This window comes from Periophthalmus magnuspinnatus, chromosome 6 (assembly GCF_009829125.3).
Source record: "Periophthalmus magnuspinnatus isolate fPerMag1 chromosome 6, fPerMag1.2.pri, whole genome shotgun sequence".
In the NCBI taxonomy this organism is placed as follows: Eukaryota; Metazoa; Chordata; class Actinopteri; order Gobiiformes; family Gobiidae; genus Periophthalmus; species Periophthalmus magnuspinnatus.
The window spans coordinates 7611799-7625237 of NC_047131.1; the positions used below are offsets into that span (position 1 = coordinate 7611799).

Sequence of the window (13439 nt, forward strand, 5' to 3'; positions counted from 1 at the left end):
GATTCGCGATTTATGTTTCAATAATCGAATTCTGTTCAAAGTTTGCATTTTAAACGTCTCTGGACAGTGAAAATCAAGTACAACACACATATATTCGCTTACAGACAGACTCCAATGGGAACTGTAACTAATATCTTGGTTAGAAAACACTGCAGAGCCAAGCCTCAGACTGCGTTATGTAGAATGGCATTTGGTGAAGACATTTCCTGCTCTTCTCCTCTGAGCTGATGTAGTCTCCATGTGCTCTGGGCTTGTGCAAACTGGAGTGTGACTGTTTCGTTGGATTGGTCCCAAAAGACGGGATCATTTCTGAAACTCCATAAGGCTCGGCTCTAGTGGGGTTTGTCTTATACGCGGAACAGCTGAGGCAACGATAACGCTGCAGTTTTATCAAGACGTTAGTACAGCCAATTTGTGATGCCGTAGCGCTCTCTTTTTGGCTTGGAGAATGAATTTAAATCACATGTTGTTGCTTACGATTATGCGGTTTATCAGATTTTAATTAGGGATGCGTCGATATGGATTGTTTTGAGCCAATACCGATGTTGTTGCTGTGGCTGATAATTGATATTTGCTCATACACGCAAATACGCAATAAATTACGCAAAATTTAAGTCATGTTATAATGTTTTTACCTAATTAAAACATACGCAGTTGTGTTTTGTTTCATTCACACACGTTTGAGTTACACTTTATTTGTATTCTGTCTACATCGCCAAAGCTCAAAATGCTCTGTTCCACTTTATGATGTCATGAAGTGGTAGTTTTCAAGTTAACAGTCACTTTTACCTTTAGTTCAGTAGAGATTGGCAATTCCAGGGCTGAAATTATCCAAATGATTCTAGTGAAGGTGTGTGGAGTTTAAAAACACAGTGAAGCACTTCCTGTATTACCACATGATGACATCACAAGGTGGAATGAAATGTTTTTAGTATGAGAGAAGAACTCAAAGCCTAACAAAACACAACTCCAGGCCTGTTTGTGATGAGGAAACAATATTATAACACAGATCAGAAAATAGTGTAACACGGGACCTTCAAGTTGATGTAAAAATCACAAATGAACTTTTCGCTTTTGTAAAAATAATGAAAAAATGGATTTACCTGGGATATAAAATCATTTGTTACATGACTGTGTAAAGATACAGCCTGATAACTCTGGCACCTGGGGACAGACTGCGGCTACGCTGGAAAAACACTGGTATCGGATAACGTTATCGAACAAAAAATGTATTGATATCAGCCGATACACACACTGGAACCGATATATTTCCAATTCCTACTATTAATCGGGATTTTAATTATTGCTCCAAACGTTCAGTGTCCTAGATATGGGGTAAAGGTGGAGTACCTGATTTTGACAGTGCAGAAGGAGGAAGTAGGTGTTTAAATCTGTCTAACTCGCCTGTAGCTCTCACAATCTCTTTGGCACAGTGTTTCGTTTCTTTCTTTCTTTCTTTCTTTATCTTTATTTACACAGAGGAACCCTAAGAGAGCACTTGGGTTCTCTTTTTCATGGGCGCCCTGTTTAAAATGCAATACAAACAGAAAACCAAACAAGTATACAAGTCCATATAAAACATTAAAAACATGTGCAGGTGTTTATAGCCACATGCATTCAGGCCTGTGCACGGCTTTAAAACAGCTTTTTACAAACGGCAAAGTGAAACTGGGGTCGAGCGCCCAAGCCCAGCCAATCAGAGCACTCAGATGATGAGAAATAAAAATACTAATTACTCTGTTGTTCAGATTATTGTTTTTATTTATTTAAAGGTACAGTGTGTAACTATCAGGATTATTACATAAAAACAGAAAGTTAAAACCATACTTTGGGAACATTCTCCATGGAGATAGATACATTTTCATGCCATATGTGGAGGAATATAGACAAAGGAACATTTCCATGGAAACAAGGAGGAAGAAAATAAATTAGGCAAGCCCATTCACAGCAGGAACGCACATTTGTTCAGTTTTTTCAGCGCAATAAACACCCAAACTGAAAAAACATGTTTATATGTGTGCATTCTTGGCTAAAAATATGACATACTGTGGCTTTAATGACTTATTTTTGCTCGTCAGTCATCTTGCTCAATTATCTGGCTTCGTTTTCAAGGGGACCAGTTACATTTTCATTTAACAACCTGAGTGCATCATCTCATTCTGTCCCTCTGATAGAAGATGTTAAATATTGATAAGATCTAATCACACACATCATCGATCCTCCCAGAAAACAACCTTAACTTGATCCCCAGACAATTAGATCCAAGGCTCATATTTCACGGAACAGTCCAGATCCCAGCGGTGGAGGGAGTGTCAGTTTCACTCTTTTGTGTTTCGGTTTGAGAGCACGTTGTCCCAGATTACAGATTGTGCGGTTGCCGGGTTCAAACAACAATAAACCTCTCTATAAGTTTCACAATACACTTTAAATGCCAACGCAACTTCCATTCAGAAACCAAAATACGGTACAATATATTTGCCATGTTAAAAGGTAAAATGTGGAGAAGATGAGTGATAAGTGATTGTCAAGAGGGGCCGATGGCTCAGAATGGCAGCCTCGCTTCTGTCAGTTTACCCCAGGGCAGCTGTGGTATCGAGAATGAAGCGGTTGAATAAAAAGGATGAGACCAGATCTTTCCAGAACAGCATGTGCACATGAGGAACATTATCTGCTGAGATATGTTTAATTGCCTCATATGTTTGCATTTGGATTGGACTGGCGAGTTAACATTTTGAGAAAACAGTAATAAAATAAATGAATAATCGTCAGGCCAAAATTGTAAACTGTTTAATGTAGTTCTGATTTTTAGCAAATAACATTTTTCTTCTATGTCTGGCAATGCAACGATACAACATTTCAAAGCTAATCCTAAATGCAAAGTTCTCAATCCCTTTTTCTTTGACATCAGGAAAAAAAAAAACTCCAGATGTGAATGAAAACAAAAGTTATTGCTCGATACTGCTCGATTAGGGAAAAACATAAGCAGGATTATTACACAACAACCCTAAAGTAGAATTATCCCCTTAAAACTATTCTAAATAGTTAATATTTAAAAACATGAATTGCAATAAAAAAATAAAAAAAAAACTACTCAAGTATTTCTATCTATAATGAGTCATAGAGGTTATTTATTCAACCCACTGTACCTCAAATCTAATCGTAGAACAGAAAAATAACAAAAAGTTCCTCACTAGTACGAAGAAAAAGTGCTCACGTTAATATTGATCACCTAAAATGTTTGTGGTTTGTCATGTTTTCAAGTCGATATAGTGATTATCATGACAGGCCGACCCTCTGGTACAAAGAAAAAGAAAAGGTACACATGATATACACTGAAGATGGATCTGTAATACAAACTGGCTAAGACGCTCCCCCTCTGTCCCGGGGCGAGATCGACTAGTGGCCGCTCCGGGTACTGCCGCTTCCAGGAGCTTGGGCCCAGAAAGAATTTTCCCATAGAGCACAATGCATTTTGAGGGAATTCAAACTGCCTGTGTTCGGCTGACAGAACATCCACAGCTTTCACAAAGATTGGATTTGTGGGGATTCTTCTCTATTTTCACAACAGGAACATTTGAAAAATTTTAATCCTCCAAAGCGCTTAAAAGTTAGCTTTGTAAGATTTAGTCTGTCCAAGCTCTGAGTGCACGGCAGCTCCGCTCTAGCAGCTCTCGCTTTAATTCTAACACCTTCCAAATTTGATGATTCTTCCATAGTACTGACCCCAAAAACGCTTGTTCAGTCTATCACATATTGAACGCTATAGTAATCATTCTGACCTAAATAAATGAAACTGTACTTTTACTTGCGTACAAATGTGAATTCTGTTTCATCTTCATATTTGTCATTGAATTTTGATTAATTGCAGACTTCTAAAATGTCCTTGAGGAAAAACATACAGCAGGTCAGTGTTTGAGGATGCACAGCCCGGGACATACTTATGATATGAGTCTTTCCTCTTTAAGGCCTTGTCGTGATCAGGACCACATGCATTCAGACACACCACATTCCTCCTGCTCACATGCTCTCTGCAATCACACTCAAAACTGCTGCAAGACAAACCAGCACAGCAGAGAGGCTTCTCATGCAAAGAAATCTGAAAAATTTCCACTTGAGATATTTTCATTTAAAAACAGCTGCAGTCACGTTTAAGTCCTGGTTAAAGGGAATGTACTCAATTATTTTCGTGCCATCGTGCCATTACAGATGTATTGTAAGCTGTGTAATGTGAGTGTTTTATCCTCCGCTAACCAGGAAGTAATGCTTATGCGCTGTTAGCATGCTAGTTGTTGTAAGCATTACCGTGAAGGCCTTTGTAAGTTGTGACCTTTTTTCATGTATTTAAGCAAAATTTGCCAGCCTCAGTACAGATATAGTGTATAAAAATCTTTTGAGGTAAAAAAAAAAAAAAAAAAAAAACATTAGGAAGCGCACGTTTAGCATGCTAGTTGTTGGCAAAACTACGCCCTTGTCTGTGAAGTTGTGAAAAGCACTTATAAACTCCTCATGGTGAATAATTAGGATGTTCTGTATGCATAAAGTGAGTGAGGAGTAACTTTGGACCACTGCAAACTGTTTAAAATGAACTAGATGTGTGTTTTTTATGTTTTAAAACTCAGGTAGCGCTTTAACTTTCTAAAATGGACTAAAATCTTGGACTAAAACAAAATATGAAACAATACTTTTAACCTGAGTCAAAATCATATCAAAACTCTGATTAAATGAAGAAAGTTGAGCTTAAAGGGAGGAGCGTTCCCCGGAAAGGCCGCTCTGACTTCACAGAGTCCGAGTGTTGCTACAGCTGCAGTGAGTTTAGCAGAACACTCACATGAAGCAGAGCTAACAGGACCAAAGGGAGGATGCACAGGAGGAAGAGCAGTGTAAACAGACCTGATATCTGAGGGAAGGGCCCGGGACGGCTCACAGAAAGGAGCCCGCACTAAGACAATACAGCAGGGATGGGACGAGAATATTTCGACAACGCAAGACATGAGATTATCACTTTTCATGTTTTTCTAATTATTGCTTGGTTTGGTGGGATAGTGTCTGTGGTCAAGTTTGTTAAGAACACAGGATACAGGAAGTAGCTTTGAGTTTTAAAGCAAAATCCCTCGACCTATGTCATTGAAAGAATCTGTGCACACAACAATCTCAGTGTTAGCGTCACTACTTCCTGTTCAGTTTTAACTCTGTTGGTTTTTTTTCAGTGTCACAATAATTTTGAGGCATAGTAAATATAAAAACAACATAACAAACTTAAGTATTCTACATATAAACATAACTTGTGTAGTCTGTTTATCTGACAGTTTAAACATTGATTTAATAAAATAAATTCGCTGTCATTTATGTTTATTTGCCACATCACTTGTTTACACTATGGTTGCTAGGTAACAGACCTCTACCTATGACATAACTGTTGCCCAGGTCCAACCAGGAAGTAAAATTATAACCTTCATTAAAAAATAAAAAACTAGAAAAGACTAAGCAAGCTTTTTAGTAAAATCTGGTAAAAATATAATGATGTTAACGATGTTTTAGTTAAATGACTAGCCTAATCTGTCATATGCACTTTACAGAGGAGGTTAATATTCAACACTACTGTTATACTGGTGATTCCTCATTATTAGTTGTATTTCAATTGATTCATGTTGGAGTAACCCTGTAATGTACTGTTTTCAAGGCTTAAGTGCACAAATATCTGTTTTCACCTACCCCCCATCTCCGCCCACTTCCCTGCACTTAAACAGAAGGAGAAATGAGCTCACGATTTGATTTTTATCACCGTTTTTATCACCCAACCCAAATGCCAACCCTTTCAGTCCGAGTCTTAGAGTGTTCTGTGATTTGGGTGGACATTTTCACACAAATCAAACCACTCTAATCCGTTTGGGTGGAGTCCCTGTGCTCTTTGTTATTCCACTGACCTCTGCTATAATAGAGCACAGCTGTTTGAAGAAGATAGGTCTGTTTACCATTGGCTACTACAGCAGGCCTTTCCTCCCTCTAATCAGCTGATATGACTGTGTTTAATGTTTGCTAAAAGGGTCTGTAGAAATGCCAATAGAGCAGACTTGTCTTTAAAGGGTAATTAGGGTGAAAAGATTTGGGTAAAAATCACGAACTGCAATTTTTCTGATAAGATTTGTGATTTTTGTTTTAAAGGTCCCATATTATGCTATTTTCTGATCTGTTGCAATGTTTTTTCCTCATCACAAAAACACCTGGAGTTGTGTTTTGTTTCATTCACACATGTTTAACACACAAATCTTGCATATTTAGACTGAGTTCTTCTCTCAAACACTCCACCTCCACCTTGTGATGTCATCATGTGGTAATACAGGAAGTGCTCCACTGTGTTTTTAAACTCCATACACCTTCAGTAGAATCATTTCGATCACTTCAGCCCTGGAATTGATGATCTGGACTGAACAAAAGGTAAAAGGAGCTGTTAATATGGAAATTTCTGCTTCATGACATCACAAGGTGGAACAGAGCATTTTGAGCTTTGGAGATGTAGACTAATAATAAAGAATTACAGAAACATGTGTGAATGAAAGAAAATACAACACCAGGTATGTTTTTGAGGAGGTAACAACATTTTAAAATGGGTAAAATTTCATTTGTGTCCATTTTGCGTAATATAGAGCCTTTAATAATAGGATTCTGTTCAAAGTTTGCATTCAGGAGAATTGACAAAAAGATTGAAATATGGATTGACAAACCAACAAACGAATCATATTTCAGAACATGTTTGTACAGATCTAAACTACAGGGTTAGCAGTTTTATGCAGAATAAGACAGGAGGTTTGGGTATTTGTGGGCAAACGTTTGGTACTTCAAAAATTGCAGCCTTTGCGATTTTATTTTGGACATATTGACTCAATTTCGATTAATCTTGTAATCCAAGGTGAAGTTTGACCTGAGCGGAACTGAAGTGTTGCTGTGGGAGTATGGAAATCACCCTAGGTAAACTAAGCACATGTATTCAAATCAGGAATGTTACAGTTAAACAGGTCCAATGACAGAAGACAGGATGTGACCGTGAGGTTAAACACGACAATGATCTGAAACTAAGACTTGGGGTGTGTTCACATTTGACCTGGTTTGGTCCTGGTCTAGTTCAGGTTAAGGTCTGAGTTTAGTCCCAATTTAGTTCCAGTTTAGTCCCAGTTTTGATGTGCAAATGAACACAGCCATAAGTTCACACTCTTTCTGGTTTGGTCCTTGGCCCAATTCCAGTCCTGGTCTAGTCCTGCATGGCTTAGTTTCCAGGTTTTTGTTGTGGTGTGTGTGCAAGGGAAAGCACTCTTCATCTGACCAGGATGGGAACAAAAATTGTGTAAAAAAAATAAGATTTTAAATGTACCATATTGTTCTTTAAATGGCAGCGCTACATTTAACCAAAATAATTCCTGATTGACTAAAACGAGTCTGTCCCAAACTGCATAGCAGTGAAAGGCACAGACAGGTATTTAACCATGTCTTTATATGTAAAGAGCTCAGCTTCACGGGTGCATAGAATATAAGCCACAAATCAACCAATAAAAAACATACGACTCAAACACCTCCACCCAATAAGTCAACAGGCGCAGCAGACACACAGCTCGAGCTCATGGAAGTATGTGTGATAGTGATCTTTTACACAATGATTTGGGCCTTGTTTGAACCCAGCTCAGCCCTGATGTAGACCTGGATTTATTCTGATTTAGGCCCAGTTTTGACGTGATGTGTACTGAAATTGATTAATCATCCCGAAAACTATTTTATATTTACAACAATGTTCAAACTTGAGCTGCAATAAATGAAACACTTGCCTAAAATGAGTCATCAAACTTATTTATTCAACCCTGTACAGCTCAAATCTTATCGTAGTGCAAAAAAAGAGTTCCTCACTAGTACTAAGAAAAAGTACTTATAATAAATATTGACCCACGAAATGTATTGTTCTGTCTACCAAATAACGATAAATGAATATAATAATTATCGTGGCAGGCCCAGCCCCCAAACACTCAGAGCTGTTTGGGGGCTGGGCTGTCAAAAAGTCTCATTGTGAATTCTGCATTTTACTTTTGTCTAAATGATTTTAAAACACCACTAACTTACAGTAGCCAACATATCGTCCTAATAATAACATTTCTGTTGCCAACTCAGATAATGTTTTTACATGAGAAAATTGACTCCACCCATTTGTAATACGGACTCTTATCAAACATGCTGTAACCTGCGTCTCTGCTTCTGTTTGAACAGTGAGAGCTCTGACAGTTCCTGTATGGCACATGTTGAGCCGGCGACACTCCCTTTTGAACTCTAGTGGTCAGGCCTGTTCTGGTATCAGCTGTTTTAATGACAGAACCATGTTCTCACTGTATTCATGGGTTTAAAGCTTCCGGTTAATCTGAGACATTTTGAGGACTTTTCACCACTCAATAGATAAGATATTTTGTTGGGTTTCAGATGACATCGCAACATTTTACAGGCCAGTAATATTTAATAAAGAGGGGGTGAAGTGTAAAATGAATAAGTCACGAATAGATGGATTTATATTTTGGATATTTTATGGTAACTACAGTGTTTTCAATATGAACACAATCAAATCCATGCATTTGAGCACAATGTGTCTTGCCCCAGTACAGATATATTAGTATCGGGTAAAAATAATTCTGCTGTGCACTGTTAGCATCTCATTTTAAAGTGTTCTATTGTCAAAAAATCAGGAAATGCCCTGTTAGAATGCTAGGAATTATCATGACGGCAAAACTCGACTCTGGCCTGCTGTGAAAAGCGCTTTTAAATTAATTGTAGTGAATAATTATGATGTTCTGAATGCATAAGGTAAGTGAGGAATAACTTTGGACCACTGCAAACAGTTTAAAATGAACTAGCTCTGTTTTTCTAGTTTTTAAAACAGTAAAAATCAGGTATAGCACCTTTAACCCTAGACCTCTGAAATGTGAAAACATGTTTCTGTAATTCTCTGTGTGTAATTCCTAGATGACCAGCCTCATTGTGTTGACGAATCCCAACATCCTTACAAAAATATCCTATTCTCACCAGTTCACCCAACAGTACAATGAGAGTCTGTCTGTGTGGATAAAGGAAGAAGAGGAGGAGGTGGAGGGGGAGGAAGAGGAGGAGGGGGTGTATGGTGTATTTGACCTCTGCTGCTCCAGGCCAAAACACTGACCTAATATATCTGTGTGACCAATCATAAACTCACAGTGGCAAAAAGTATTATTGGGCATAGACACGGGAGCCGGGAGCAGTGTTAGCTCAGACTATGCTGTGATGATGTCAGAGTCTCAGCTGTTGGACAAGGGTCTTTCTTTATCTTTATTTATACAAGGAAACCCACTAAGATCACCTGGGCTCTCTTTTTCATGGTGCCCTGTTTAAAATACAACACACGCAGAAAAACAAGCAAAACTAACAAGTACACAAGTCCATATAAAACATTAAAAGCAGGTGTAGGCGTGTGTATTAAAGTTTGTTACCAGATTATTAAATTGCTATATAACTCTAAGGGAGATTTACTGTTTAAAATCCACAAATGTTGAACCTTATCACTATTTGTTAGAAACTGGGTCCACAAATCTGCCATATTAAACTCGTGTAATAAAAGAACAATGGAAGCACTTTCTGAGGCTATTGTTAAAAAGAAAGGGGGAAAAAACTTTTGTTTATTTACACTGACAGGGAAGACGTTGAACTTTGTGCCAGTTTTGTTTCATGAGGATAAGCCCAGTAATTACAGAGATATTAACCATAAACCAGGTCAAAAAATCAGCAATCCGATAGTTGAACAGTTAATTCCACCATAGATTATAAGAACTATTATACTTCTGACCTGCATATGTCATGAAAAGAAGTTACTGTATTAAACTGAACCTTAAATGTGAAATGTTGGTGGTGTTAAGGGCATGCAGCAGTGGGACACATAGACAACTGTGTGTTACCATGAAGGGAGCACTGCAATATGTATGTAATCTACCACCTGCATGCAATTTAAAGGTGGGTAATATTGAAAAAAAAGTAAGTATTAAGTTTCAGACAAATGTGAACCTACTATAAAAGTACCCACAAACTAGCAGAATATGTTTTACTCTCTTATTTGGAAGGTTGGTTTGTTTTTTCAGATTTCCCATTTTAATTTGCTCTTTTTTTTAAACAATGTAGTCAACATGCAAGTTGCTGGTTCATTATTGTTCAATAAGGAAACTCAGAACCAGCAAAAAGCAGCAGTTCAGACCTGGACATCCAGCCATCAACAATCTGGCTTTTGTCGAATACACACAAACTAATATATCTCTCCATTCCGGGAAGTGCTCAAAAATGGTTGTTTTCACCTACCCCCTATCTCCACCAACTTCTTCAAATGGGTCTGTCAAAAGATCTGTTTCTATTATTAATGTGAGTTGAGAGAAGTTTGATTTTGTTCAAAATGATGGGTGACCAATGAGCTCCTTTGTTTCACATGTGTCACTGAAGTAAACAAATCTGATTGGAGGGCCACGTTTGAGCCTGGCTTGAGGACGGAGGGAGTGGGGGCCAGACTGATGTCCCTCTGTATAAAAAATACAGAGGGACATCAGTCTGGACTTACCAGGCAAATAGTTATTCAAATAGTCACTCTTTAATGTGATGAGAGTTGTGTTTCTGTTACCTTTCTGCAGGTGGATGATGTCAGGGAAGTTGGCGAGCAGGCCTTGGTACAGCGACAGTTTGTCCAGCATTTGGAAGAGGTCGTATTTGGGCTGCTCCGCAAACATCTCTCCAATGTTCTCGTAGGTGCGTCCCGTGTGCGAGATTGCATTGTTGAGGGCTTCCGAACTGTGTGGCGGGTCCAGAGTAAACGAATGACTTACAGACTGAAAAGCGTTGCCCAGTCTCTGAAACTCCCGCCTAAACCCACCCAGATGTTTCCGAACCAGCTCCGAAGCGACGTGCGTTAGCTGCAAAACGCTATCGTCCATTTTTTTGGCAAATGATTTAAAAGTGTCCACTCGCTCCTCTACATCCTGCAAGTCTTGGTGTTCATTTGGGATTTGGAGCGTCAACATAAAGTGGGCACCAACCATCTCGTCCTTCTCCGCTCTCCTTTTGCCCAACTTCCATTGCTTGTCATCTGCACACATCAAAAAGTGCTCAAAACCCTCGTACTGGGACAGAACTGGGTGACTAGTCATGTGATTCATCCATAATACGAGTCGTCTTTTGCGTTTTTCAATAAAGTCCTCTTCGAACCGGCCCGTTGCTTGCTTTTCGGGCAAATGTGGCACAGAAATGACAGTGAACTTGTTCAATAGCCTGTTGTAAAGCCAGTCGAAATGTTTGTATCGTCTATACACGGGACGTCCCGTGTGGGTAGGGGTAACCCGGTACGATATGTAGGTTTTGATGCCTTTAAATTTGGTCTGCTTTGTTGGGTCTTCAATGGAACATATAAAGGGATTTGGGTTGTCTTTCCAACGTGGTCCAACTGGTCCCATCTCAATGGTATAGGACTCTGCTATTTTTGCCATCATGGGGACATCACCCAAAACGAATGCTTCTACCCCTGAGCGCACAAAACTAGAAAAGCGATTCAAGTTTCTCCCAACCATACTGCCACTTTTTCTGGAGCTGGAGATGCTGTCCTGGCGCTCCATGGGGGGGCGAGAGCGATAGTGCACGTTGGGATTGCTGGAGTTTGTGACATGACTCTGGTGTGCATGCCCATTGGCCCCCGGACCCCTCGTCGTGTGACTCGTGTGATGATCGATTTCCTCCACCACAGTCGATCGATCATCCCAGTCATCCCAATCGTCGTAGTCGTCATCGTCGTAGCTGTAACTTTGCTGCAAGTGCGCGTTGGTTGAGTTTGGCGTGCCGTGGATGTAGGAGGAGGAAGAGGAGTCGTTACCCAGAGATCCAGCCGGGCTTATCGAACAATCGTCGGTCACGTTGGAGTTGGAACGAGTGCGTATAATCTCCACGTAGGACGCAGGGAAGAGTCCTCGCTGTCCACGGCTGTTCTCGCCTTGAAACCATCCGTCCACCGAGTTCTCATCAAAAATCAGCACCTCTTCGTTTTCCTGTATATTAATTTCCTCTTTGTTTTCGCTCTGGAAAGTATAAATAGCTCTAGCTTTCACTGACATCTTGAGTGCTTTACTAGATCCTAAAATCTAGCATCTATAGTCTGTGAGATTACGCACTTACTCGCTCTTTCAATGCATGGTGTATTGGAAAAATCTGACACGGGTTCACTGTAAAATTTAAACTTCTATCACATTACATTGCAGCTGATGGATCAGGTGTGCCAAAACAATGTTAGGATTTATGTAAAATGAATAATCATAAACACAAAACCTGTCCTCTGCGCGCCATAAATATAAAATAGACCTGATATAATCCTACGTATCTTTATGCAATGTATTACCTATCGTCTTGTAACAACTTTACGCATTACCTCCCTCGTTACAACCGCTTCCCATTGACATGAGCAGACAACAGGTTGGCAAACAAAGCTGGCGTGATCAAAAAACCGCAGCAGTCCGTTGAATTAATCCACAAAAGAGATTTTATAGCCGTGCGTAATTCTGTTGTGCCAAAAACGTCGCCGCGTATTCCTGTGCGTAATGATTATCCTCGGTGCGAATATTTCCAAGACAAAGTGTACTGGCGTGACAATATGCAGCCCTTGGGTAATGCTATCCGTGCGCATTCCCCTGCACTGGGACTTGGAGCTATTTCCTTGTAAACAGGTCCGCGCGCATCTTCTATCGGTCCTACCTCTTTAAATGAAATCCAAAAGGGGCGAGATGAAAACAAGGCGAAACATTAAAAACTAACGTGACTAAATCCAACGTTTTGGTAGTTTAGAGCGGTTTATTTGCGCAGGAGAGACTCAACAAAGTAACTATTTCCATGACGTGAGACTGGACAATTGGAGGCAAGTTAGTTCGCCCCTTTTTCATCTGCTGTTTCTTTATATTCCCTAGAAGGCACGAGCTGCTCGATGCTGCCACCACCTGGACAAACTGAAAACTGCAATAAGTAAAATCAAAGGCATAGGAGTGTCTTGTAATAAAAGAAATATTTGCTATTATGGGCGTAGACTGGGTTTGAGGTCCAGAGAGAGGGCTAAGCTGTAAGAATGCGGCTTGTGGCTTAACATCTGTCTGTATTTTGAATGGCATTGTGGGTAATAACCTGTGGGTAATAACCTGCAGCTATAAATAATAACGTGACGGTTAAAAGGCTTGTTAGAGAAAAATGCAGTTGAATTATTTTAAATTGGGGTGAAATTATAATTGGGGTAAAATTATAATTGTATTATAATTGTGTGTGTGTGTATATATATATATATATATATATATATATATATATATATATATATATATATATATATATATATATATATATATATATATATATATATATATATATATATATATATA

General features: G+C 39.2%; 1 protein-coding gene across 1 annotated transcript in view; it reads right to left on the reverse strand.

Moving 5' to 3' along the window:
• The window catches only part of snx33 (sorting nexin 33), a 31602-nt gene extending 18622 nt beyond the window's left edge, over positions 1-12980 (reverse strand). Inside the window, exon 1 of the mRNA XM_033968157.2 lies at positions 10661-12980. Coding sequence (XP_033824048.1) covers positions 10661-12137 — 1477 coding nt within the window. The 5' untranslated portion in view covers positions 12138-12980. The remainder of the gene's footprint in view (positions 1-10660) is intronic.
• Positions 12981-13439: the final 459 nt, after the last annotated feature.